The sequence below is a fragment of the Dipodomys merriami genome, unplaced genomic scaffold, assembly GCF_024711535.1.
Source record: "Dipodomys merriami isolate MVZ:Mamm:240054 unplaced genomic scaffold, mDipMer1.0.p SCAF_1, whole genome shotgun sequence".
Taxonomy (NCBI): domain Eukaryota; kingdom Metazoa; phylum Chordata; class Mammalia; order Rodentia; family Heteromyidae; genus Dipodomys; species Dipodomys merriami.
This window is the reverse complement of record NW_027202270.1, coordinates 7,668,658-7,696,259: the sequence shown is the minus strand read 5'-3', so window position 1 is coordinate 7,696,259 and position 27,602 is coordinate 7,668,658. Positions and strand designations below refer to the sequence as shown.

General features: G+C 41.8%; 1 protein-coding gene across 10 annotated transcripts in view; it reads left to right on the top strand.

Moving 5' to 3' along the window:
- The window catches only part of LOC138822334 (nuclear autoantigen Sp-100-like), an 80,338-nt gene that overhangs the window by 6,564 nt on the left and 46,172 nt on the right, over window positions 1-27,602 (top strand). For 7 of the 10 annotated variants that reach the window (XR_011370400.1, XR_011370403.1, XM_070015156.1 and 4 more), the window contains exons 2-13: window positions 5,015-5,159; window positions 7,923-8,091; window positions 8,215-8,298; window positions 10,459-10,521; window positions 11,234-11,380; window positions 12,321-12,404; window positions 15,885-16,031; window positions 17,680-17,754; window positions 19,546-19,629; window positions 21,153-21,206; window positions 21,948-22,043; window positions 23,145-23,198. Coding sequence is in view for 8 of the 10 variants with exons in the window: in XM_070015156.1 (XP_069871257.1) it covers window positions 5,015-5,159; window positions 7,923-8,091; window positions 8,215-8,298; window positions 10,459-10,521; window positions 11,234-11,380; window positions 12,321-12,404; window positions 15,885-16,031; window positions 17,680-17,754; window positions 19,546-19,629; window positions 21,153-21,206; window positions 21,948-22,043; window positions 23,145-23,198 (1,202 nt within the window). In the remaining 2 variants the exon portion in view is untranslated. The remainder of the gene's footprint in view (window positions 1-5,014; window positions 5,160-7,922; window positions 8,092-8,214; window positions 8,299-10,458; window positions 10,522-11,233; window positions 11,381-12,320; window positions 12,405-15,884; window positions 16,032-17,679; window positions 17,755-19,545; window positions 19,630-21,152; window positions 21,207-21,947; window positions 22,044-23,144; window positions 23,199-27,602) is intronic. The other 3 variants (XM_070015194.1, XM_070015165.1, XM_070015202.1) reach the window with 3 other exon arrangements.

Below are 27,602 nucleotides of genomic sequence, written 5' to 3'. Positions count from 1 at the left end.
AGTTGCTGGTCAGTGTCACAGGCTTTGCCACACAGCCAGGTGAGGTCACTGGCTGACTCTGTGGCTGAGCTGGGCTGCAGGCTGTGCTTCTCTGTGGGTCAGGATCATTGACTGGATTCATGCCCAGTCAGTACTGTGGACTACATGAAAATTCAGACAAGATTCTTAAGCCTGGGCCAAATGGGATCGCACACAGTGCTCAACATTTGGGAGGAATTTCCAGGCTGGTTTTCTGCCTGTGCAGGTTGGGTTACAGATTGGGCTCCGAGGATGCACAAGTTCACAGTGTGTGCTCTTTGGTCTTAGGGTTCAGAGGCTCCAGAGGGTCAGTTAGGCAAGACATCAGTGTGGTCACCTGTTTAGTCGCTGACAGGGCTCTGAGCTAGGCAGTGTCACTGTGTGGGGTCTCCGGTCTGTCAAACCAGATCAGCTCGTTTGGCTTGCTGCCCAGGTGAGGCCAGAGGCTAGCTTCTGAGGCCGGGTGGTGGTTGGTATTGGGCTATTTGGTTGGATAAAGCCAGAACCTGTGCTCTGAAGTCCAGGTAAAGTCAACAATCTGGCCTAGGCAATAGGCTGGGCTCTGTGTGTTCCTTTGGACTACAGGCTAGGGACACAAGCCAGGCAGACATGCTGAACATGCAGGGAGCCATCAGCTTTGCAAGCCCACAGATCTGCTGCTGGAGTCCTGATGGGCATCCTGTGACAGGAGCCCAGCGCCATCCCTGCCCCCTTCTTTGCTTATAGGTGAACTCAGGGACCTAGCTTGCCAATCCCTTTGGTGTACTCCATTAGATAAGACAGAAAAAAGCTTCCCAGAAAGTACCTTGGAATTCTGGAGAGATTGGATGTCCCACTTGGGGTCTGTTTTTCCCTCTGGAGAAACCTTAAGCCCAGGGGTACTGTCCCCGCAAGGCCTGTGCTGGTCTGAGCAGCGGCAATGTGGCCCAAGTGAAATTGTCCGTGTGCTCTTCTTTTTTTCTTTTTTTTGTTGGTTATGGGGCTTGAACTCTGGGTGTGGGTAATGTCCCTGAACTCTTCAGCTCAAGGCTTGTGCTCTACCATTTGAGCCATAGCACCACTTCTGGTTTTCAGGTTTATTGGAGATAAGAATCTCACAGACTTTCCTGCCCTGGCTGGCTTTGAACCATGATCCTCAGATCTCAACCTCCTGAGTATCTAGGATGACAGGCATGAGCCACGGGCATCTGGCCCCTGTGCTCTTCTACTGTGGTTTTGTTTTGTGATTCAAGACCCAGCCTCATCCTCTGGTTCTTGTTTGTGAGTAGCTGCTAGTTGGCTGTTCTGTGAAGGATACAAAATCTAGAGGCCTTCTGTTTTGCCATATTGCTCAAGCTGGGTCCTCTACTGGTTTTTTTGTTTGTTTAGCAGCACTGGAGTTTGAACTCAGGGAGCTGCGCTGACTAGGCAAGTACTCTATCACTTGGGCCAATCTCCCAGTCATTCCTTTGACTTTTTAACCTCATGTTCTGTCTTCAGTTCTAGAAAATATGAATGTCTCTATTTAGGTCCTTAATGATTCTCAGAAATGTTTCACGATTGTTGGCATGTAGGCTTTATATGATTATATAATATTTTATTCTTTCACTTACATTTGTTTTTAAATTTGAAAATTCACCTTTTAAATGTCCAAGTTTCTTAGCCAGTTACCACTATGGTTTAGATTATACCTGTCTCCCATGGGCTCATTTGTTGAAGCCTTGGTCTCCGACTATTGGTAGAACCTTTAGGAGGTGGAGCCTCATACGAGGAAGTTAGGTCATTGGGGGCGTGTCCTTGAAGAGGATTTTTGACTCCCACCTCTTCCTCTCTCTTTCTGATTTTGCTTTCAGGATGCTAAAAGGTAGCGAGTAGCTTTGCTTCTCACAGTGGCATGCAGCTCACCTCTTGCTCCAAAACAATAGAATCAAGCTACCACAGCCAGAAACACCAAAAGCATGACCAAAATAAGTCTTTTTCTGCAGGTGCTCCAGTTACCTGGGTTACAAGAGCTAGGCAGGGACTTCTAGGGAAGGGCACATGTGCACAGAGAGAAAACAAAGGGAAGAGCCATTTTTCCCAGGCAGACCTAACAAGAGCAGTGCCATATACGTATCAGATACTAAAGAAAAACCAATGTAAACAGCTAAAAACCCCTGCCCTATGGCATACACATTTTTGGTAGAAAAGATACAATGAATAAGATATAAAAATAAATAACTGATTGAGTGTGTTAAAGAGTACTAAGGACATTGGAAAAAGAAATAAGTAGATTAGGAGATGGGAGTGTGGGGCAAGTTGGGGGTTGAGGTTGTATTTATGGGCCAAAACGAGCCTTATTAAGTTGACAGTGAAACCAAACCCTAAAGGAAATGAAGGAGTTTCACTATATGGCCATCTGGAGGTGAGCCTGCTAGACAGAGCCAACAAATCTCTGAGTCTTAGTCATCAGGCAGCAGCAAAGAAGTCGTGTGGCAGGGAGAAGTGAGCAGGGCAGAGGAGAAAGGGTTGAGTCATACCTGGCAAGTGGCTTTTAGTCTGGGGAGAAGGCAAAGCTGGGGGAGCATGGGGAGAAGACTCATTTCTATAAAATGTGTATTGATGCTTTTATTTCCAGTTATGTAATCAAGGTGGGGCTTGGGGTGTCTAACTGAATATCTTAAAATTTTCATGGACATTACCCTCCTTTTCTAGCAAGGAATGAGTGTTTCCTGAATCTTTTTGCAGGCTGCATAGGGTACCTGGTGAGATAATTTGCCAGCCTAATGATTTTGATATTGATGCTTTAGTATTTATGTTTTTCATAAAAGCTAAAGGAAATCTATAAATACTTTAGCATTTATAGATTTATAATTACATGAACATGAACCTAAAAGGTCATAATAGTTAATATTTTTCAAAACAATTCTATCTATACATACTAGTAATTCTATCTGTACATACTATTTTAAATAGTAGCTTCAAAAGTAGCTTCAAAAACAATAAAATAACTGGAATAAGTTTGGTGAAACATGTTCATGACCTCTAATTGACGATGCTAGGAAAATTAAAGAAAAATAAATGAGAGGCTGTATAGTATTGAACAGATTGCAGCTTAAGTAGTGAAAAATGCTCTCTCACCAAATTATCTATAAGGTGGATGAAAACCCAATTAAAATCCAAAAAGCTTTTATCGTAGACACTAACAAATTGTTTAAAGATATATAGAGAAACTAAGACTAGTCTTCTTTTGTTGAATTATAGTCATCATTATTAAACCAGATCATATATTTATGAACTGATATTCATAAATGTTTTCCTCTTAATAGGTAACATAAGGGACATCTTGTTTTTGTCTTTCTGAGACTTTTTCCCCTCTTAAATGTTAGTTAATATACACTTTCAAAGTTGGCTTTCATCTTTTTATTCCCCTGTGGAGTACCTGTTTATCTCAAATTTTTTAATTAAAAAATTCTGATATGATTAGGTGAAGATATCTTTACAATGACTTTGGTTAGGACAGACTAGATTTTTTCTTATCTTTTCTTATTTTGTGCAGGTACTAGGGTTTGAACTCAGGGTCTCATGTTCTCATTTGGATTTTTCACTCACAGCACTCTACCACTCGAGCCACACCTCCAATTCTGGTGGATTTTTGCTGCTTAATTGGAGATTAAAGTCTCTCCAATTTGTCTGATCAGACTGGCTTCAAACCTCAATCTTCAGATCTGAACCTCCTGAGTAGCTAATCACCTGGCTCAGACTAGAGTTTTAAGTCATATATATATATATATATATAAAATATAAAACATATATAATATGTATGATATATAATACATACTACATATTATATATAGTATATAGTATATATATTATATATGTTATATGGTATATTTATATACTATATATTATAGTATATATAGTATATGTCATATGTATATATGATATATAATAGATAAAATATGTATAATATATTATATATAGTATAATATAACATGTCATATTATTATTGAACTTATTATAATATGTATATTATATGTTATGTTTGATATATAATAGATTATATGACATAATTTTATATAATTAATTTTATATATAGTATTGTATATATCATATATACTATATATTATAGTATATATTCTATATAATATTATATTACATATTTTTGGGGGGGTCCAGTCGTGGGGCCTGAACTCTGGGCCTGGACACTTTCCCTCAGCTCTTCAGCTCAAGGCTAGCACTCTACCACTTGAGCCACAGTGCCACTTCCAGCTTTTTTCTTATGTGGTGCTGAGGAATCGAACCCAGGGCCTCAAGCATGCAAGGCAAGTGCTCTACCACTGAGCCACCTTCCCAGCCCTATTATATTACATATTATATACTATGTAATATGTATACAATAAAATACAGTATATCCACTATATATTAAATATATGAAATATATAGGGCTGGGAAGGTGGCTCAGTGGTAGAGCGTTTGACTTGCATGCATGAGGCCCTGGGTTCGATTCCTCGGCACCACATAAGCAGAAAAAGAAAAGCCAGAAGTAGTGCTGTGGCTCAAGTGGTAGAGTGCTAGCCTTGAGCTGAAGAGCTGAGGGACAGTGTCCAGGCCCAGAGTTCAGGCCCATGACTGGACCCAAAAATTTTTTTTTTAAAAAATGAAATATATAACCTATAGTATCAAATACTCTACTTATGTAAGATATATATCTATATAATATATCCTTCATATATACTCTATTATATATATTCTAACTATATTATGTATTTATACTCTATTATATATATATATATAGTATATATTCCCAAATATTTACTCTACTTATACAATATGTATCTTTTATAACTTCCCTGCTTTCTTCTATTATGTTTTTGTTTATTGCTTCAGTTCCCTCTATTTAGGTAATTCTATTCAGACCTACCTATTTTCATGTATTGGTTCTTCATAGCCTCCCTTTCATTTGTAAAATCTTAATAGTTACCACAAACATCTCACAATGTTGATGATCATTTTCCCTGGTGTTCTTTTCCCGCAGAACAGTCACCAAAAAGGAGATACAGGACATTTTATTCAAACATTACAGAAAATTTAAAGTGGAGATTTCAAAGGCAATAATAAAGCCATTTCCATTTCTTGAGGGTCTCCGTGACCGTGAACACATCACCAACAAAATGTATGAAGTAAGTGACATTTACTACATTATAATCTGGGAAGTAAGCCCAAAATGAAGCTATACCTTCATCTCCTGGAACCAAGATTCAAGGTATAACTAGAGGATTCTCATGTCTCCTGTGGGTGGTACCTTTGCTCCTGGAAGTTAGAGGGAAGATGGACTGCAGAGAGCCACACAGATGGTCCTGCCTGTCCCTCAAGGCACGTGTTCTGTGGCCCCCTCCAGAGTCAGGGTGAGCAGCAGTGGCACAGGCCAGATCAGAAGTGGGGCCACTCCGTAGAGGTGCAAGGTCTTGTACATAATGCGCATTAACATAAACTATGCTAAAAATTAAACAGAGTCTTAATGAGCTGGTAAATTATTTTACTGAACTGATATAATGAAATCACAATTAACACAGCATTTTAATTTTAATTAATGTCAATCTTAAAATCCTGAATCTGAGAACATTAAAACATACAGGGTATCCTGTCAGGACATTTGAGAGTAGATGCTTGCTGTTCTTTCTGTAGCATCTTTACATCTTTCTTTTGCAGCTCTCCATTTCTGCTATAGTAGAATTTGGGTGAATTTTACCCATAGGCTCAGTGGGAGGTTCAGTGTAGTGAGTTGTGCTTTAACCCCATGAATATACTTTTTCATGGCCACGTTCTCAGCCAGAGGGAATGGTCACCTGATTTTCTTCAGGCCAAATCAGTATTGAGAGAAGGCCAGGAGTTGTCCAAGTAAAAGGACAGCCCTCATCACCTGCTAAGCCTACTCCCAAAGGATTTTGACTTTGGCTACCCATCAATTAACTTTTTCTTTCTTTCTTTCTTTCTTTTTTTTTTTTTGGGTCGTGGGGCTTGAACTCTGGGCCTGGGCACTGTCCCAGGGAGATTTTCAGCTCAAGACTAGTGCTCTACCACTTGAGCATCACTTTCGGCTTTTTCTGTTTATGTGGTGCTGAGGAATTAACCCAGGGCCTCATGCATGCTAAGCAAGCACTCTACCACTGAACCACCTTCCCAGCCCTCAATTAACTTTTAATCCCTCTTTCTCCTTCATACTTACTCCATCTTACATAGAACATAAGTGAGGGTGAGAAGAACAGTGTCACCAATGTTTTATTTTATTTTATTGTCAGTCGTGGGGCTTGAACTCTGGGCCTAGGAGCTGTCCCTGAGCTCTTCAGCTCAAGGCAAATGCTCTACCACTTGAGCCACAGCACCAATTCCAGTTTTCTGGTGGTTAATTGAAGATAAGTGTCTCATGGACTTTCCTACCTGGGCTGGCTTTGAACTGTGATCCTAAGATCTCAGCCTCCTGAGTAGCTAGCAGGTGTGAGCCACTGGTGCCCAGCTACCAATGGATATTTTTATGGGGAGAAAGTTACTAGTTTTATTCAATAGCTACACAATATATAAATTCTTAAACTTTACACGAGAGTATGTGTAAGTAGAGAAATTGAAAATACATTAACTGTTACCCAAAAGATACAGGTCAAGATATTGTAAAGACACTTGATATACCTATGTTCATTGATGCAGCCTAGATGGAAACAGCCTAGATGCCCTACAATGGATCAGTGGATCAAGAAAATATTATATATATATATACAAGAGTGAAATTTTACTCATCCATCAGAAATAATGGTATTATTGTGCCATTTTCAAGGAAAAGAATGGTAAATTATGTTAAATAAAGAATGGAAAATTATGGGGCTGGGAAGGTGGCTCAGTGTAGAGCGCTTGCCTTTCATGCCTGAGGCCCTGGGTTCAATTTCTCAGCACCACATAAGCAAAAAGAAAAAAAAGCCGGAAGTGGCACTGTGGCTCAAGTGGTAGAGCACTAGCCTTGAGCTAAAGAGCTGAGGGACAGCACCCAGGCCCAGAGTTCAGGCCCCACGACCGGACCCCCCAAAAAAAAAACAAAAAACAAGAATGGAAAATTATGTTAAATGAAGTAAGTCAGGCTCAAGAGAGCAAGTACATGTCATCTCTCATCTATAGAAGTTAGATCTAATTTATAAATACATATGAAAACATATATAGGGCAATATGCATACACACACACACACACACACACACACACACACACACACACAAACAAGTTTGTGGCTCATTTGGTATATACAGGAAGGATTCCACTAGTGTAACCCCTTTGAACAACTAACTTACTGCTTAACAAAATGAATACCAGGAAACTGAAACATGTTTTGTCAGAGAAAGGATGAGGTCAAGGGGAAAGTGGGCAGAGAAATGGAGAGAAGTAGAGTAGAAATGGAAGCAGATTAACTTGAGTAAATTGAGTGTGGTTGGCATAGGAGAAGTATACATTATACTCATAAACTGACATACTGAATTGAAACCCCTTTGAACAAATATCTAAAGATAATTTTTTAAAGCCTAATACCAGTAGCTCACAGCAGTAATTCTAGCTACTCAAGAGGCAGAGATCTGAGGATTATGGTTTAAAGCCAACCCAGGCAGACAAATTCCTGAAACTCTTATCCCCAATTAACCAGCAAAATACTGGAAGTGGAGGCATAGCTAAAAAGCCAAAAAATAAAAATAAAACAACAAAACTAGGCAAGTGTGAGTGGCCTTGAATTCAAACTCCTGTACTAGCACACAAAAAAGATGGATCTATATGTTTATAGTTATATACTTATATGACACCAATTACATATATGAAATATACATATAAACATAACTGTAAAATTACATTCAGGAGTCTTCTGTCACTTGGAAGTTTGTGATTAAATTTTCTCCATTTAATTTTTTTTAAGGATTGTCAAGACTCTTTTAGAAACCTGATCCCTCTCCACAAAGTGGTATACAAAGTTCTCTTGGAGATGGAGAAGGCATTTGATATGGAAGTTCTGGACGCATTGTTCAGCCACGTCAACATGCAGGAATATCCTGAATTAACTCTCATTCATAAAAGTTTTGTATATGGTAATTAGATGTATTACCACCGTTTGAAGTCCAGTGCCATTTTTTCAACTATCACATGTTAAGCCTCTCTTTATCACTCCTCTTCTTCCTTCTCTTTCTTCTTGCTCTCTCCTCAACTCTCAGCAATCCGAAAGAGCCTGAATATCCAAGAGGGTGATGGGGAAGAGGCGGATGAGAGATCTAACAGACACCTCAGGATAGAACAAGGTAATTACAACTAGATTGAAAAGAGACACAGAATCCCTTGGCCGAGCGTGTGAATTGGGGAAGAAATGTGGCAGAATCATAGAAAAGGCAAAGATGGGAGTTTGTATGAGCTCCGTGTTAGGTTTCTCTTGCTATGACAAAATAACTACATGAAGCTGGGTATGGTGGTACACAGCTGTAAGCTCAGCGCTCAGGAGGCTAAGGGAGGAGGGTCATGGGTTTGAAGTCAGTCTGTATTATAAGGCTTGATCTTGTCTTAAAAAAAAAAAAAAACATAAAAATCCCTGAGAGACATCAACTTGAAAGAGGACAGATGTATTGTGCCCTGTGGCTTCAGAGGTTTCAGTGAGTGATTGCTTGACCCCTTTGGGCCTGTGTCCAGGCAGGACATTGTGACAAGGAGCTTGTACCTAATGCTAGAAGTAAAGAAAGCGAAGGGACTAGGGTTCCAATGTCTCTGTCAAGGACACGCCCCCCAATGACCTAACTTCCTTCCGCTAGGTTCCACCTCCTGAAGGTTTCACCAATCCCATTCGTGCTGCAGCAGGGTCACCAGTCTTTAAGAAGTGAGAACAAAATATCTTTTTCTTAGTATATCACCATATCAGAGCTGATGACAGAACAGGAAAAGATAGATTTCTTTGTGTGTGTGTGTGTGCGGGTCCTGGGGCTTGTTCTCAGGACCTGGGTTGCTGTCCTTGAGCTTTTATGCTACCACTTGAGTCACAGCTCTACTTCTGGCTTTTTGGTGGTTAAATGGCGATAAGAGACTCTCAGACTTTACTTCCCTGGCTTTGCACCATAATCCTCAGATCTGAGCCTCCTTAGCGGCTAGGATTACAGGTGTGAGCCACCAGCACCTGGTTGGTAGGGATAGACTTAAATGTGTAGAGTGTTGTTCAAAAGCAGGAATGTTCCTGGAGAAAAGCAGATACACAGAAGCACAGGGAGGAAGTGGTAGAGATGAGTGGAGAGTACTGGGGGTACCTGGAGAGAGAAACAGGAAGGAGGAGGGGGAAATAAGGACAACTCAAGGAACCTTGCTGGGAGCGGCACGCGGAGAGGTCTGCTCTGGCTGCTGTTGATCTAGCACGCCAGCTCCTTTGCAGACAGCTCTCACTGTCCCATTATGCGGGTGAGGAAACCGAAGGCAGAGAGATTGCGTGTGTGGAGTTTGTCTAAGGTCAAATGAACCAAGGAGCCTCCCAGACATTCTGACCCCAGAGCCTGTGTTCCAAGGAAAAAGGCAGGGAAGCATGAAACCAGAAAGTTGTAGGCCCAGGGGAAGAACCTGCAGCCTGCCGAGGTGTGCGGAGAGGCTAAGGTGTGAAGGGAGCTGGGGCCCTGCCACCAGGACTGCGCGAGACTCAGGCAGGGCCACTGCACAGGCAGGTCCCGGGACAAAGGCAGGCTTACTGGGACCGTGGATGTCAAGACAAGTCATCCAAGTTCTAGAGCCCCTCACAGGGGACACTGGAGAGGTGGCTCAGGGTGGGGGTGGGGTCTTCAAGCCAAGGGTGCGGCTGGCTGTCATCCACTCTTGGAGCTAAAGTCTGTCTTAAAGAATCAGGTAGAAAATGCAGCAGTGGTACTTACTAGACACTATGTTGAAAATGGATTATAGAAACTTGTGGGTGGGGACCAGAGGGAAACACTGGGAGCGAGCGAGGGAAGGGGTGACATGGTCTAAAAAGAAATGTACTCATAACCTGACTTAATAACTGTAACCCCTCTGTACATCACCTCTATAATAGCAATGAAATATTTAATAATAATAAAGAATCAGGGGAGGCAAGTGTCAGTGGCTTGCTCTTGTAACACTAGCTACTCAGGAAGCTGAGATCTGAGGTCTGAGGTTCAAAACCAACCCAGGCAGAAAAAGCCAGTGAGACTTTTATCTCCAATGAACTACCAAAAAAGCTGAAAGTGATGCTGTGGCTCAAGTGGTAGAGCGCTAGCCTTGAGCCAAAGAAGCTCAGGGACAGCACCCAGGCCCCAAGTTCAAGACCCAGTACCAGGACAAAAACAAACAAACCTGTCAACTCCAGACTGGCTTTGAAGTGGAGTGATACTTGGATTCTTTCATAACAAAGACAAGAGGGAAAGTGGCCAACCCCAGGCTCAACTTTCTGAAATGAACTTCTGATGTCTTCCCTCTAGGATTTGGTGAAAACTCTTTTATCAGAAGCCTGATATGGTCCTCGGATCACTTGTCTTCCTACGGTCTGTCCCCCTGTGTGATGCTGTGCGATATCATTCCAGGGGTGCAGTGGGGCTGCCTCCTTGCTTTGCCAGATCTTTGCTTCTGTAGCCTCTCCCCCCAGCCTCCTGTCTCATTTCTTGACCTTTCATTACTAGCTGGCTTTGTTGTGGGCCCTCTAACATGAAAGATATGGCCCAAACTGGAAGAAGGGAGAAACCAGGAGCTTGCCCCACCTATCCACCCATGGCTCCACCCATCCACCCATGGCTCCACCCACCCACCATGGCTCCACCCACCCACCATAGCTCCACCCACCCACCATGGCTCCACCCACCCACCCATGGCTCCACCCACCCATGGCTCCACCCACCCATGGCTCCACCCACCCACCATGGCTCCACCCACCCACCATGGCTCCACCCACCCACCCACCCATGGCTCCACCTGCCCACCCATGGCTCCACCCACCCACCATGGCTCCACCTTTCACTCTGGTTCCACTTTCTGCCCCCCTGTGACCACCCCAGCCTTAGACTCTCCTCCAGGCCCTCCCCAGCTTCCTGTTAACCAATCTCCTGTTGGTGTGTCCTTCCATTTGGGCCCCTCAGCTCTCCTATTAATTGAATTAAATTCCCTCTGCTTTATGAGCTTTGAGTGATTTGCATTTTCCTTTTGGATCCTGGCCAATACCAGGAGGAAACAAAATATCTGTGAAGCAAAATGATTTTTTAGGTTCTATCCTCCTGGAAAATGAACTGACAGAGGGTCACCACACACAACAGACAGATGGAAGGCAAGCAAATGGAACCCGTGACCACAATGATGAATCAGACTGCCAAGAAGCAATCAAACAACAGACTCAAGAGTCTACACCTGCAGGTAAGACTCAGTTTTTAGCCTTGTAAAGAATATAAAGGAGATGAAAGTCCTTGGCTGGTGTCAGATCAATAGACTAATGTTTGATACAAAAAGATAATTGCACAGAGACAGGCACAGTGGCTCACAGCTGTAATCCCATCTACTCTGGAGTCAGAGATAAGGAGGATAGCAGTCTGAGCATAAAGTTAAGAAAAACCCATGTCTGTCACTAAGCTGGATATGATGGTATGTACCTGGGGTTCCAGCTTTGTGGAGGCAAAAAGTAGGAGGATGCTGAGCTGGGCAGGCTTACACACACACACACACACACACACACACACACACACACACACACACACACACACACACACACACACGCAAAACTCTATCTGAAAAATAAAACAAAAGGGCTGAGACATGGCTCAGGTGGTAACTGTGAGGTCTGGAGTATAAGCAAGCAAGCAAAAGAGAGAAGGAGAGAAAGGAAGGAATGAAGGAAATAAAGGGGGAGGGAGAAAGGAAGGAGAATGAAGAAAGAAAAGGAAGGGAGAAAGGAAAAAAGGAAAAGTTAAAAAGGGGAAAAAAGCAAGGGGAAAGGGAAAGGAAGGAAGAAAGGAAGGAAGGAGAGAAAGGAAAGAGAAAGGGGAAAGGAAGGGAAAAGATCACACAGACACAGGAAGGGCAGGAATAGAGCCTGGTATGCTGATGGGAATGGGAGGAAAAGCTTTAGAAAGAAAAAAAAGTGAGACACAAAGTGGGAAGAGAGACAGAAAAATACAGCAGAGTCAGTCAGCCAGGGATTGCCATAGGATCAGCGAAGCACAGATACTTCCGCAGATGGACGGAGGGGATGCAAATAGGCCGTAAGTAGCAATATGGGAAGTAGGGTGAGTTATGGCAAAATGAAGCCAGGAAAGAGCAAGACACCGCTGGGTCTCAGCTGTGATCCTTCTGTCTTCAGAGTCCCAGGAACAAGAAGCTGCCCACGTGGACCCCTGGGACGCAAGCTTACAGCCACCCAGCCCCCTGGCCTGCAACGAAGAAAGTAACTATTACCTCCCTCACCAAACTTACTGATCATCTGTATTTGTTTGATTGTTAATTGTTGTTCTTTTCAAAAACTATCCTTAACCATTTTTTAAATTGACAACTGAGGGGCCGGGAAGGTGGCTCAGTGGTAGTGTGCTTACCTTGCATGCATGATCCCTGGGTTCAATTCCTCAGTACCACATAAGCAGAAAAAGTCAGAAGTGGTGCTGTGGCTCAGGTGGTAGAGCACTAGCCCTTGAGTTGAAGAGCTGAGGGACAGTGCCCAGGCCGAGTTCAAGCCCCAGGACTGACTGACATAAATAAATAAATAAATAAATAAATGAATAAATAAAAAAATTGACTAACACATGCAAGGCCCTGAGTTCAATCCCATGACTGCACGCACAGGAAGTTATTCATATACATACACATACACAGATATATCACATTGTAAAATGGTGTTTGAGTCAAATATATAGTTTTATACATACTTATTTTATAGTGAGAATACTTAAAATCTTTTTTTTTTTGAGGCTTGAACTCAGGGCCTGGGCACTGTCCCTGAGCTTCTTTTTGCTCAAGGCTAGCATGCTACTACTTAAACCACAGCACCAGTTCTGGCTTTTTCTGTTTATGTGGTACTAAGGAATCGAACACAGAGATTCATGCACACTAGGCAAGCACTCTACCACGAAGCCACATTCCCAGCCTCTTAAAATCTTTTAATTAAATTTAAAATTTTTTTAAAATTAATGCACTCTTATTAGTGTTGCCAGCTTGAAAATGGGTCTCCATTTCAATTGAAATGTTATATCCAGTATCTCTTTAATCCCCTTCCCAAATTCCACAAGCTACTGGTACATAATCACTATATTTCCTTGAGTTAGGCACTTTTTTTTTTCTGGTAGGTTATTGGAGGTAAGAGGCTCATGGACTTTCCTGCCCAGGCTGGCTTTAAACCACAATCCCTAGAGCTCAACCTCTTAAGTAGCTAGGATTGCAGGCATGAGCCTCAGCAGAGTTAGACACTTCACATGAAATGAGATTGTACAATATTTGTTTTCCTGTGCAGGAGTGATTTCACTTAATATAACATTCTACTTCTGTCTCACCATGCTGACACAAATGACAACTTCCTTTTTAAGGCCAAATAGTATTCTATGATGTATGTATATCCTATTTTCTGTTGGTGGATATTTGCATGGATTTCTTATCCTGAGATTTTCCAATAATGTCTTAATCAATATGAGACTGAAGACTTCTCTGTAACATACCGATTTTTGGTTATATATCCAGCAAAGGGATTGCTGGATCATATGGTAGTTCTGGTGTTTTTCTTAAATATGATTTTATTGTTATTATTAAGGTGTATAGAGGGGTTGCCATGTTACAAGTCAGGTAGTGTTTACTTTTTTTTTTTTTGGACAATGTTACCCCTTCCTTTGCTTTCCTCTAATTTCCCACTCCTGGTAGTTTTATTTTTAATATATTATTTTGGTCTGTCCTGGGGCTTAAACTCAGGGCCTGGGTGCTGTCCCTGAGCTTTTTTACTCACGGCTAGTATTCCATCACTTGAGCCACAGCTCAAGACTTTGGGCTGGTTAATTGGAGAAGGGAGCCTCATGGGTTTTTCTGCCCATGCTGGCTTCAAACCACAATCAGTCCTCAGATCTTAACCTCCTGAGTAGCTAGTTACAAGTGTGAGCAACCAGAACTAGCTACTTTTTATTTTTTGAGGTGAGAAATTGCTCTATTGTTTTTTGTAATGTCTTACTAATTTATATTCCCAACAGTATTCAAAGGTTCCCATTTTCTCCACATCGATATCAACATTTGCTACCTTTATTCTTTTCATCATAGCTGTACTAACAGATAGGAGATTAGCATCTCATTGGGAATTTTTGCACTTCTTTAATAAATTGTAATGTCAGGCACTTTTCAAGCACTTATTTTCCATTTTTAGTACTTTGTTGGATGGAAGCAACAAGGCTGTCCTTCTCTTCCTTCTTGTCTGAAAAGGCAAAGCTTTTAGCCTTCCGCCATTGAGTAGGATTTGTATCTATTCAGCTATTCAATTGAGAAGCCATTTGGTCCTGGACACGTGTGTGTGTGTGTGTGTGTGTGTGTGTGTGTGTGTGCATCTCTGTGTGTGTGTGTGTGTGTGTGTGTGCATCTCTGTGTGTGTGTGTGTGCATCTGTGTGTGTGTGTGTGTGTGTGTGTGTGTGTGTACTAGGGTTTGAACTCAGGGCCTTTGCAGTTTGGCTTGGCGTTTTTACTTACAACTAGCACTCTACCAGTTGAACCACATCTCCATTTCTGGCTTTTTGCTTGTTAATTGGAGATAAGAGTCTCATGGACTTTCAGTTGAAATAGAAAAATGGCTAAATGCTGGAGGATTAGTCCTATAACAATACCATACACTAATAATGATACTTGTCCAAAAGGAACAAAGATGACTCTTGCAAAAATATTAAGTAATATACATATTCACACATATATGCATAAAGTAGATATGCATTATCTTATTTTGAGATATATGTATGGGAGGAGATGGAGCATGATTATTATGCTATTTAAACAACAAAAGAGACTATGTCAAAATGGTAGTTGATACTGAAAATGACCTGGAGATAATGATTAGGTATTACCAAGAGGCTCTGGGTGTTGGCAGTTTGTTTCTTCACTGAAGTGACATGTTTGCTTTGACATGCTGAAAATTCAATCTTAGCTGCAATCCATTCTGATCATTCTTATTTCATTTCATGTTTATTTACTTTTTGAGACAGAGTCTCACTATGTAACCCAGGCAGCCCTCCTACTTCGACTTCCCAAATGCTGGGATTACAGGCATGCACCACCACATTTGCCTACTTTTTATTTTTATTTTTTAACAGATAAATTGATGTACAATTTATTAGATAATATATTATATATATTAGATAATATATATAGATACATGCATATATATGTATGTCATGAGATATCTTGGACATGGGTCCAAAGTATAAATACAAAATTTCTTTCCCATATGCATTGTACCCAGGCAATCAAAGTGATTTTATATAGTGCTTAATGTGCCTGCATTTGTGTGTGTAGTTGTATGCATGTGTGTGTACAGGTGTTCATGAGCAGGTATGCATGCAAGATTGAATTCAGGGTCTCAGGCATACTATGTTGACCTTATATTTTTATTTTTAAAACAAAAGATGCAACATATTCATAAACTGATTTGTTGAATGGTAACTCCTTTGTACAACTATGTAAAGATAATACAATAATTTTTAAAATAAAGTAAACCCTTAAAAAAGCAAATGCATACACATTCATCAAAGGATGAGGAGAACAGGTAAAAGGAAAGGTTAGCAGCAGAAAAAAAAAAAGGAAGGGAAAGCAATGAGTGTCCATCACTAAGTGGCACTGGGAAGAAGGGTTGTGAATGCTGGTGAGGGAGTACACTGGAGGGACAAATGAAAAGTCTTCATTCATTATAATCAGGAGTCAGGCTGCCTTCTCATGAAACCCAAATGAGTTCCTGTTCTGTGCTCCTCGTGGATATAAAGAAGGAAAAACCATTTAATTACTGGAGTGCTGAGCAACCAGCCGGAGCAAGGACTAGACATGACCAAGCTTCTGACATCATAGGTAAGGCTGACTGAAGAACTCATGACTGTTTCCAGATGACAGGTTCCAGGGATGGGTCTTGGGATCCTTTAGGACCCACGAGGGTAGCCCAGGGTGGCCTGGCAGCGGAGGGGGCCTATCCCCTGTGAAAGTGGAAGTAAGTCTTTAGCTTTGTGGATGAGAGGCCTTAGGAAGTGGGAAAATACCAAAACTCAGAAATGGCGGTGCAAACAGGAGCTGCTGATGTCAGAGAAGTTCTTTCTTAAGGAAGAAAAGAATACAAGGGGGTAAGAGTTAGAAAAGGAAGACAGTAAAGGAACTGAGGAGAGATAAAAGGAGATTCCCTCACCCACACAGCAGCAGTGATCAGGGCAGAACCAAGAAGAAAGTTGCAAGTAAAATAAGGAGATGCTGTAGGAGCAGGCAGGGTCAGTCATGACATGAGGGCCCATATCCTTCCCCTGCTCCACGAAAAGTAGATGAAGGCTTTCCCAAGTCTTCCACCCCTAAAATAAGGTCAATTTAATGGAGCAAAGACTGTAGGAAGTACGGACTCCTCAGCCTGGGTTTTCTTTTCTTTTCTTTCCTTTTTTCCTTCCTTTCTTGCTTGCTTGCTTGCTTCCTTCCTTCCTTCCTTCCTTTCTGTCCTGTTCTTTCTTTCTGCGCCAGTCCTGGGGCTTGAACTCAGGGCCTGAGCACTGTCCCTAAGCAGTTGTGCCCGAGGTTCACACTCCACCATGGGAGCAATAGCTCCTTCCAGCTTTGATGGTTAATTGAAAATAAGAATCTTACAGACTTTCCTACCTGGGCTGACTTTGAACTGGGATCCTTGATCTCAGCCTCCTGAGTAGCTAGGATTACAGGTGTCAGCCACCTGTGCCTGGCCTTTTCTTATGCCAGTGCTTGAATTCTAGAGCTAAGCCCCCTTGCTTCTATTTTCTCCATTTCCAGTGGCACTCTACTACCTGAGCCACACCTCAGGTATGGCTTTTTGATAACTAATTGGAAATAGTCTCATGGATTTGTTTGCCTGGATTGGCTTAGGATGTGTGTGTGTGTGTGTGTGTGTGTGTGTGTGTGTGTGTGTGTGTGTGTATGTGAGAGAGAGAGAGAGAGAAAAGAAAGAAAGAAAGAAAGAAAGAAAGAAAGAAAGAAAAAGAAAGAAAGAAAGAAAGAAAGAAAGAAAGAAAGAAAGAAAGAAAGAAAGATGAGCTAGCCAATGGCTCACACCTATAATCCTAGCTACTCAGGAGGGTAAGATGGGAGAATCGGAGCCAGCCTGGGCAGACAAATCCTTGAAAATCCTACCTCCAATTAACCAGTAAAAGCTGGAAGAGAAAGTATGGCTCACATGGTAGAGCACCAGCCTTGAGTGAAAAAAAACTAAGCAAGAGCTTGAGGCTCTGAGAACAATGAGAAACAGAGGAGCAAATAAGATGAGGGCAGGGTGAGAAGGGTACCTAGGGGTTGTGAAAAACTTCCCAACCTGTCAGTGTGACCAGTTTTGGGGTGAGGCTCTGGAAGACGTGTCAAGCCCCAAGCTGTCAGGATCCATTCCACACCCTGAGTGAACTTGCTGGGATTCCCTAGAGCCCGTGCTGCGGGCATTCCTGCCACATGGGCCTTGGTCACTGCCGAGACTCCAGAGGGATTTCTCTCATTTGTGCAGAAATCAGCAGTGATGATTCTAAAGGATCCAATGATGAAGATGAGCCTGCAGAGACTTCGCCAAGAAGCCAACCAGGTAAGGAAGGCTGGGAGGACTGAGGAGTGGCTGTTACCTGTTGTATCCTATTCTGATCCTGAGCCCGTTCAGGAGAATGGATCCTCTTTATTGTGGTACCATATTTTCTGCTTGACTATAGAATATTAGATTTACCAATGACTTCTACGAGAGTAGCAAAATAAATGTTCCTTTATTGGTAGAGTATACCCTTTGAATAGTGTCAGAAGATAACCTGGCTGTTAAGGTGACTCCTGTAATCTTAGCTACTTGGAAAGCTGAGATTGGGAGGATCATAGTTCAAGGCCAGCCCAAGTAGATAAGTTCACAGATATCCCTTCACAACTGAGAACTATGTATAGTGGCACATGCTTCTTCTCCTAGCTATGAAAGGAAGCTTAAAATAGGGGGATCACAATCCAGGCATGCACTTGAGTAGGAAGTAAGATCCTATATCCAAAATGAGTTCAAACCCAAATACTGTCACTCTGCTAAAAGACAAGTCACGCTGTTACCTCATTTTAGCAGAAGTAAAGACTTGAGATAAAATATTCTGAAAACAAAATATTGTTTCTGATCAAAAAAATTTTCAGCGTGGCATGGCATATAGAGTAATGTTTGAACAGAGCTTTGTAAATAACATTATTTTGTGTATCTGAGCAGATAGGCAGAGTGAATGTTGGTGTCCTTGTTTCTGAGACAGGGGAAAACACCAGAAATGTTTCCCAAAGACTTTCCTAAAGTCTTATGGAGAATTGAAGGAAAGATCAGACCCATATCCTGGCTTCAGAATTATTTCCTTTGTAAAATACAAGCAGGGCAGTAGTGGCTCACACCTGTAATCCTAGCTGCACAGGAGAATGAGATCTGAAGTTCAAAGCCAGCCCAAAAGACTCTCATCTACAATTAGAGTCCATAAGACTCTAATTTACAATCAGCCACTTAAAAACTGCAAGTAGGGCTGTGGCTCAAAAGTGATAGAGCAGTAACCTTGAGCAAATAAGCTCAGGGACAGTGTGCAGACCCTAAGTCCCAGCCCGATGACTGACCAAAAAAAAAAGATTTATCCAAGGTCCATATTATTTCTGATCTCTTCCTGTCCTGTGGTTGTCAGAAGATTTAAAACTCTGTAGTGTACAAACTGCTGGTTTGCTTTCCCTCTTAACTTTCTAATCCCAGAAAATCTTAGTCACATGGTTGTTTAGGGAAATCACTAGGAAAAAGCTAAGACCAAATGGAAACATGTCCTGAGCATGAGGTTGCAAAGGAGCAATATTTTGAAGAATATCTTTAATTCAATTGTTCACTGGGTTTCCTAAAGGGAAACAGAAATACACCCCTACTTTTAGAAAGTGCAAACTGCTCTAAGAAATAAATAAATAAAATGTGTCTATGGTTCAAATATGATTGTTGCTTAGCCTAGTGACTGGCTGAGGTTGGTAGGCCGGTGAGGATAGAAGAGGAGGGCTTCGCTCTCCCTGCATGAATCACAGGGGCAGAGATGGCCAGACATGGAATGGCAAGTAGACGGGGCACTCAGCCAAAGAGAGACACGTAGGAAGAAAGGACCAAGAGGTGGCAAGGCTGCCCCTTCCCAGCCATGGGGCAGAAACAGAGTGTCACTAACCCACAGGAACCTCACTGACAAAGACGGAACAGCATGGCCTAGGCGCAGGCTAGGATTACCATGGGGTTTCAAGGCTTGGCCGAGTTTTCTTATTAGAAAATTTCCTAGTCATTGGTTTCTTGTTCACAACTGAGACCACTGAGAAAAATCTACCCATCTTTATTTTAATCTACTCTTGTGTACAGCTATCAACAACCACAGTCTGTTAGGATTGCATGAGAAAATAGAGGAGCAAGAGGCCACTTGTTCACAACACCAGCTGGCACCAGGTAAGATCACAGTGGCAACTTCTAGACTACGGGATGTCAAAGTCTTAACTCAAAGCTCTGTTTTCTGATGAGGTTTTGTTTTTCATTTTTAGTCCTGGGGATCGAACCTAGGGCATTGTACCTGCTAAGCAAGTGCTGGGCCACTGAGCTACATCCAAGCCATTCTGATGAGTTTTGATCAGTCTAAGAAATAAAAGAGGTCAAGGAGATATTCTAAACTTGTTTAAGTGGACAAGGCCTATTGATTAACACAATGAAAATGTAGCAAAAGTCTGGGCTGGAGGCATGGCTCAAGTGGTAGATTGTTTTCTGAATTTAAATCCCTGTACCACCAAAAAAATAGTAAACATATGCCAGTAAAATGACAGGTTTTTGAACAAAATGTTATTCTGTCTATTAATAGTAGAGTTGAAATATTGTACTGACTTTCTACTACAACCATATATATTTTTAAGTAGTTGTACAAAGGGGTTTCCTCTCCAGAAGTCAGATTATGAGTACAATGTATCTTCACTGACGTCACCCTTCCCATCATTCTCCTCCATCTTTCTAACCATTTATATTTTATAAGGCACAGTAAGCACACTAACCCTCAATTAATTGATAATATTGTCATTAGTAGTAAGCTTAGAAAGCTTACAAGGAATAATCCGTGCTATTTAATTATTGGGCAGGTAACAATGAGTTTAAATGAATTATATCCAAACCCAAATTATAGCTAAACTGTTGGCACACATTATGATTTTCCCCAGGGCTTTTGCCAATAAATCTCCATTTTGTTATCTCAAAAACATTAGTAGCAAATAAGCACTAGTGACTCCTGCCCATAACCCTAGCTACTTAGGAGACTGAGATCTGAGGATTGAGGTTTGAAGCCAGCCTGGGCAGGAAAGTCTTATCCCCAATCAACTACCAGAAAAGCAAGAAGTGGAGCTGTGGTTTAAGTGGAGCTGTGGTAGAGTAGCTTTGAGCAAAAGAAACCCCAGGACCAGCTCTCCCCCTGCCCTTCCACCCCACCAAAAAACCTTAGAAGCAAAGAATGGCAAGGAGGTAATCCTGCCTTTCTTTGTGGATGAGAATTGGATCTAGCCATGGTCAAGAATCATTTCCAAATTTACATAAAGGATTCAAGAGAATCTGGGTGTGCTGGTAGACACATGATTCCAGCTACATGGGAGGCAGACAAGCGAGCATTGTGATTTGAGGCTGGCCCAGGACTAAAAGTGTGAAGCTCTATCTGAGTAAATAGATAAACTAAAACTAAAAATGGAGGTATAGCTCAAATGTGCCTTCCTAGAAAGCACAACACAAAACACACATGCTTGCACACACACACACACACACACACACACACACACACAGAATTAAAGAGAAATCCAGGTTGAATTGAAGCATTGCAATGCTGGGCCTTCACAACCCGGTCAATAGAAGGAAAAGGAAGGTTGTAAGCCTATTGGATAAGCGTTGTCACAGAGCTTGTCTTTTGTATACAAATAATGATTTTTCTCCCTTTTATCTCCCAGAGTCTATAGATTTCAGAAAATCTGTTACATTCTGGAAAAGGCTTGGGAAACATGGTAGGAGAAATTAAGAATACTTCCTAGGCATTTGTGCACTCTTCTTTAAGACATTCATTCTAGTTCTTTGCTCTTTTCTTCCATGTAAAAATACAACTTGCTTTAATTTTAGACGGTTCTTCTTTTAACTCTTATACATGTTAGGTTATTTGTAATTTATGACTCCAAAGAAGGTAATAATTCAACATAATAAACAAATTTTAATAGGACTTTAATGGTTTTTTTCTAAACAAACATCCCATGGATTTTCCATGACCATATTTCTAACGGCCAGGGAAATAGTTTAGAAGATCCACTTCTCTTTTGATTTTCATGACTGTCCTGAAAGAGAAGCAAGCTCTAAGTGAATATAAATAGACACAAAAGCAACAACAAATGCATAAAGGATATACAAGACAAAAGGGAAATGTGGCATAAGAAGAGAGTGGAGACAAAGCAGATGTGTCAACTAGGGGAGGAGGGCGGAACATTTTTCTGGGTCTCAGGCTCAAGTGACAATGAGGTCACTGCAGGTCACAGGACTTTGAAGCACAGGTCGTGGAGATTTAAGGCAGAGATCTAAGATCTTCTGGAAGTTCAGAGCTAAGTTTTTCCTAGTTTCCTTTCTCTAGAATGTTCTTCCATCTTGGTTCCTTCTGTCACACGCGCATGCGTGCGCACACACACACACACACACACACACACACACACACACACACACACACATTGAGCCCTCGGGGGGCATTTGCTCTCTTTCTGCAGTGAGAGGACATGACCAGAATTCCTCAGAATCCAGTGAGGAGGATTTGCCGCCAGTATCCTGGCTCTCAGCACCAAGGAAGGAGCCTGGTGAGACTAGTAAGGATGGCAGCCAGGACCTAGGGGACGGGGGGGGGGGGGGGGGGAAGGATGGGGGGGGGGAAGGATGGGGGGGCCAGATGCTGTGCTCTGGGACGAGGCCCCCCATGCCCCGCTGGGATTTACACCGGGCCCCTGTCACAGCAGGACCCAGGCCACTCCCTTCTCTGCATTCCCCTCATCAGGACATTGAAACGTGAAAAACAGAATCATAAATCCAGGGTGAATGAGCCAACTGTGGTTGAGGGGAGCGCCCTGTGCTCTACCTACTGCCAGTCCTATGAACCCCAGAATATTAGAATTAGGCATGATTTCCACTTCTGCTTACCGACTATCTTGTGTAGAAGAGAAAGAGATAGTCAGCCATTATTTGATTTTGTTATCATCTTGCTTAAAACTCGAAAGACCCTCATCACACTCTCTAATAAAGAAAATCTTTTTGTTTACTACCATTAATTTGAATTCATAGACTTTGACAGATAACTCCAACATTACATTAGCTCAGGAGTGATATTAGAAAATATCTTCGCAAATAAGGTGGCTATTTATCTTGGCAACAAATGAATAGGTAGGCAAGAGAACTGTAATTTGGCCCATTTGACCCAAGCACACAAATCATTAAGAATCTTTTACATGTTGTACATGGAAGGTTCTCAGAAAGTAGTTCATGCCTTTAAGCCTAGCTACTCAGGAGGCTTGAGAGCTGGGGATCATGGTTCAAAGCTAATCCTGGCAGAAACAGCCATGAAACTATCTCCATTTAGCCACCCAAAAACCAAAAGTGGAGCTGTAACTCAAGTAGTGGAACACTAGCATTGAACACAAAAGCTCAGGGATAGTATGCAGGCCCTGAGTGCAAGCCCAAGACACACACACACACACACACACACACACACACATACACACACACACACACACACCCTTTCATTTTACTAAATGAGTATGGATCTCTGCCCCATTTGCAAGGGATCTCTCTTTAATGGGAAGATAAAAAAAATGATCATCATCGGTGGTCCAAATCTAATCTATAATGTAAGTAGTCATAAAATTTATACCCCTGTTAGTTACAGATTTCTGGTTTTGTTTTTCTTTCTTTTCTAGATTCTATGGATATTGGAAAAGCATCTACTTGGAGAATACATAATAGGAAAAGACGTAAGAACAATTTAAAAATTCTAGATATAATAAATCTTTTTCTGTGCTATGAAAGCATCATTCAAGCTTTTAAATAGGTTTTAAGATTAAAAAAATTGGCACAACCCAGGCCTTTACATGTGCTAAGCAAGTGCCACTAAGCTATATATATTCTAGCCCTTTTAAAACTGAATTTATTTGTCCTCAAACTAGGATCTTCCTGTCTCAACCTCTAGAATAGTGGAGTATAGACATGCACCATCGCATTCAGCGTATTAGAATTTTAGGTGATTTACATTAGACGTTTTGCATGAGGTGGGTTGGGCTAATTAATATACTACATAGGCTTCAAAATGTTCAACGGCACAAGCACAATGCAAACTTACTCTTTACTCACATGAAGAGGACGAAGTGAATGGGAAAGAGAGATAAGAAGGGAAGACAGAAAGGAGTGCTACCCTGGCAAAAGTATCCCCTGCCCCAGCCTTGACCAGGGGGACAGAAGTGGCCAAGTGGTAGGAATATTTCTAAAACAAGCTTCTCTTCCAGTGTTTTCTTATATTTGTGCATGTATGTGTGTGTATTTGTGTGTGTGCGCACATGTGCATGCGCACACTGGTTCCGGAGCTTGAACTCAGGGCCTGAGAGCTGTCTCTGAGTCCCTTTTTGCTCAAGGCCAGCACTCTACCCATTGAGCCACAGCTCCACTTCAAGTTTTCTGGTGGTTAATTGGAGATAAGAGTCTCACAGACTTTCCTGCCCTGTCTGGCTTCAAGCCGTGATCCTCAGCTCTCCACCTCCTGAGTAGCTAAGGTTACAGCTGTGAGTCACCAGCACCGGCTCCAGTTTTTCCATTTTCTGGATTGGTTCCTAAGATGTAGACAGATTGTCAAGGGGTGTCCCCTCTTTCTGCAGGGCTCAGCAGTAGTGGCTCTTCCGAGCGGAGTCATGGAGAAGAGCCTCTGGAAGCTCTAAGAAGTGGATTAGGTACAGAAGATTAGGATTCCAAGCCTGGCTCTGCAGATGTCAGGACTCTGAATTCACAGCCAGTGCACCCAGATGCATTTTATTCTCAGCACCTTGACTGCTTTGCATCCAGCCCTTCTGAAGACTTCTTTCCAACACTCTAGAGAATAGAAGGAATTAGGAAACCATGATAAACTCATGCTTCATAGAATGAATTCTACCAACTGACTGTGTGTAATTATATATTGGTGTTGTGGAAGAAATAAAGAACAAAATGGTGGTGCCTTTTATGAATACCCACTGTCATGCCTACTAGCAAAATAGAGCCTAGATTTCTAGGCTCTACTCATTGGTCATTTGTAATTGTAGATGCCTCAAAGACAACTGTCTCATTATGGAATTATAGACAGAAATAAAGGATCCAGATCAATTACTCGTGAACTTTAGTATAGTTCTTGACAGATGTACTTGACCATGCAATTGGATTCTATCAGATTATTTTAATAAATCCAGTTAAGATCAATTAACAATTAAGATCACAAAGACATAGCCTAACACATGCTATCCCCATTTGGGGATTAGTAAAGAAATGTACAAATATATAAAAGGTCAAAAAAAATGAAAAGAAGGGCTGGGAATGTGGCTTAGTGGTAGAGTGCTTGCCTAGCATGCATGAAGCCCTGGATTCCATTCCTCAGCATCACATAAACAGAAAAAGCCAGAAGTGGCACCGTGGCTCATGTGGTAGAGCACTATCATTGAGCACAGGGAGGCTCAGGAACAGTGCCCAGACCCTGAGATCAAGCCCCAAAACTGATATAAAAAAAAAAGAAAAGAAAAGAACAGAGACTAGCAAGTCAGGTGGCCACATGGTACGTAATCACTATACATAACACTTATGATCAGAATCTGGAGTTGTATAAAGAACTAAGAATGTACATAGGGAAGTGTATCAGATAGAAGGAAGAAAGCCTAATTAACCATATCTGTACACTTCAAAATATGCAATGGTGCAAGCACAATGCAAGTTGTTTGGGTTTTTTTTGTCAGTCCTGGAGCTTGAACTCTGGGCCTGGGTGCTGTCCCTCAGCTCTTCAGCTCAAGGCTAGTGCTCTACCACTTGAGCCACAGCACCACTTCTGGTTTTCTGGTGGTTAATTGGAGATAAGAGTCTCACAGATTTTCCTGCCTGGGCTGGCTTTGAACCGTGATCCTCAGATCTCAGCCTCCTGAATAGCTATGATTATAGGCGTGAGCTCTCGGCACCCAGCTTGCCCCAGCTTATTCTTTACTCACATAATGAAGATTAAGTGAAAGAGAAAGAAGAGTAAGAGATGACAGAAAGGAGAGTTTGCCATGGCAAAAGTGTCTCCTGCCCAAAGGGACATACACATACCTCATACACAATATTTAATGCATACATACATACACATTTATAGTTGTATATACACATGTACATAAATATTGTCATATATATATATATATATATATATATATATATATGAGTGCAGAGGGAAAAAGAAAATCAGTGATGGAGGGGGTAGGAATAGGACCAGCTATTTTGTATACAAACTATCTGAAAAAAGATCAATAGAGAAAGAAAGATTAAAGCCATCATTGACAAAAAGGTAAAAAGCAACAAAAGAAAACAGAGGAGTCAGAGAGAGAGTTTCACAGAATCAGAGATAGAGCTAGAAATGTAGGGAGATAGAGCAATAGGCAGAGCACAGAAGGAGAATGAGGAGTGGCCGGGTTGAAAAAGAGTCTGAATCTTTGTTGTACCTGAGGTACAGCTCATTTGAGGTTCAACATAGCTCCTTATCACCACAGTGAGTTGTTTCCTGTCTTTACAGGAAACCTGTCTTTCGTTACACCTGTCTTTCATTTCTGTATTTCTTTTCAGTGTTTTGTGAATCTCAAGTTCTCCAAATGCATAGAAGAAAATATCCAAGAGGGATACAGTTTATCCTCATGTGACAGAAACCGCAATCATATTAGCAATTATCTGTGTCTTCCTGTGTATACAGAAGACAACTCTTTCTTTTTCTTATCCCTCCCCTAAAGCGCGCACACGCACACGCACACACAAGTGCACTTATGGATACTTGTGCATAGAATAACTGTTCTCAACAGGTTTGAGGGGTCCAAAGAGAAGACTTGGCTTTTGGATACGTAGATGTGACACTGAGTGGCTAACGTAAGAGCAAGAATAGGACACAGAGGCTGGGTCACCAAATGAAAAGATACACAAATGAGCTTTGTTTCTAAGTAGACTTAGCTTCCAAGACCGTGGCATTTGGTGGTTGTGAAGGCAGTCATCTGTGAGCTGAAACCAAATATAGAGGAAGGAAATATAAAGACAAGAAGTGATATGGACAAACAGCTAACATCAGGATAGGATGGAGAGAAACAGAGCAAGAATTAAATCCAGAGCAAAAAGGGAAGGGAAGTAGATCCAGAGATGTGAGTACAGAAATGGACGAAGAAGGAGATGGTCCCGGAAGTAATAAAGGAGAGGCATGAAATGGCAGGCACAATAAAACCTATGCAGAGGAAACATGGAAAGATGAGAGAACAAGGGTGCGGAGGCCATGTGACAAGGAAAGGCTACAGATGGGGACATTGTGAAATGCAAGATGAACACAGGACAAAAGCAACTTGATTTTAGCAGGGAGTTTTTGGAGCAAAGCACCCTTGGGTATCCAAGGGGCTTCTGTCACTCAGGGAAGTTGCTCCAGGGATCCGATCTGCTCCTGTGACTTCAATCACCACCCTCACCCGAACTGTCCCCTACCACACATCTCCCCACTAGTCCTGCCTTGTAAAAACTTCAGCGGCAGCAGGCCTCTGTCCAAGGTCCTGAAGGTCTACGCCCTCCCTCAAGATCTTCAAACTCCAAAGTTAACACTTCCAAACCACTTCTCCTAAAAAAATCACTCTTTAGTCCTCTAGTGTTGTCTCTGTCTCTAAAACATGCATTCACCCTTTATTTCAAGGAATCATCTAGGGATTGTGTTAGGGATCATCTATAAAAGGAAAAGACATTTTTTAAAGAGAACATATATAAACAAAAAAGAAAAGAAAAATATCTATTTAGAGGAAGATTCATCCTTTGAAGTAGGACTGGGGAGAAAGGAGGGACCAAAGATGAAAATTCTTTCCAGATAACACTTTAGAATTCAAGCTACACAAACCTGTGTCATGTGTTTCACAAAATTTGTGCCAAGACCAAGGAGCAAGGGTTAAAAAAAAGCCAAGCATTTTACATGATGGTTAGGATGCCCAAGGGTCTTGCAACAGAGGTAAATCAGAAATACCACAGACTGAAGTTAGTAGTGCGGCTGGTGATCAGAGTTCAAGGAGAACGCTAGAACAACTCTAACTTACCAACTGGAAACAGAACCCTAAGTCCCAGGCTGCTGGATGTTAGAAACTAAAATCAGTATAGGCTTTATTGGT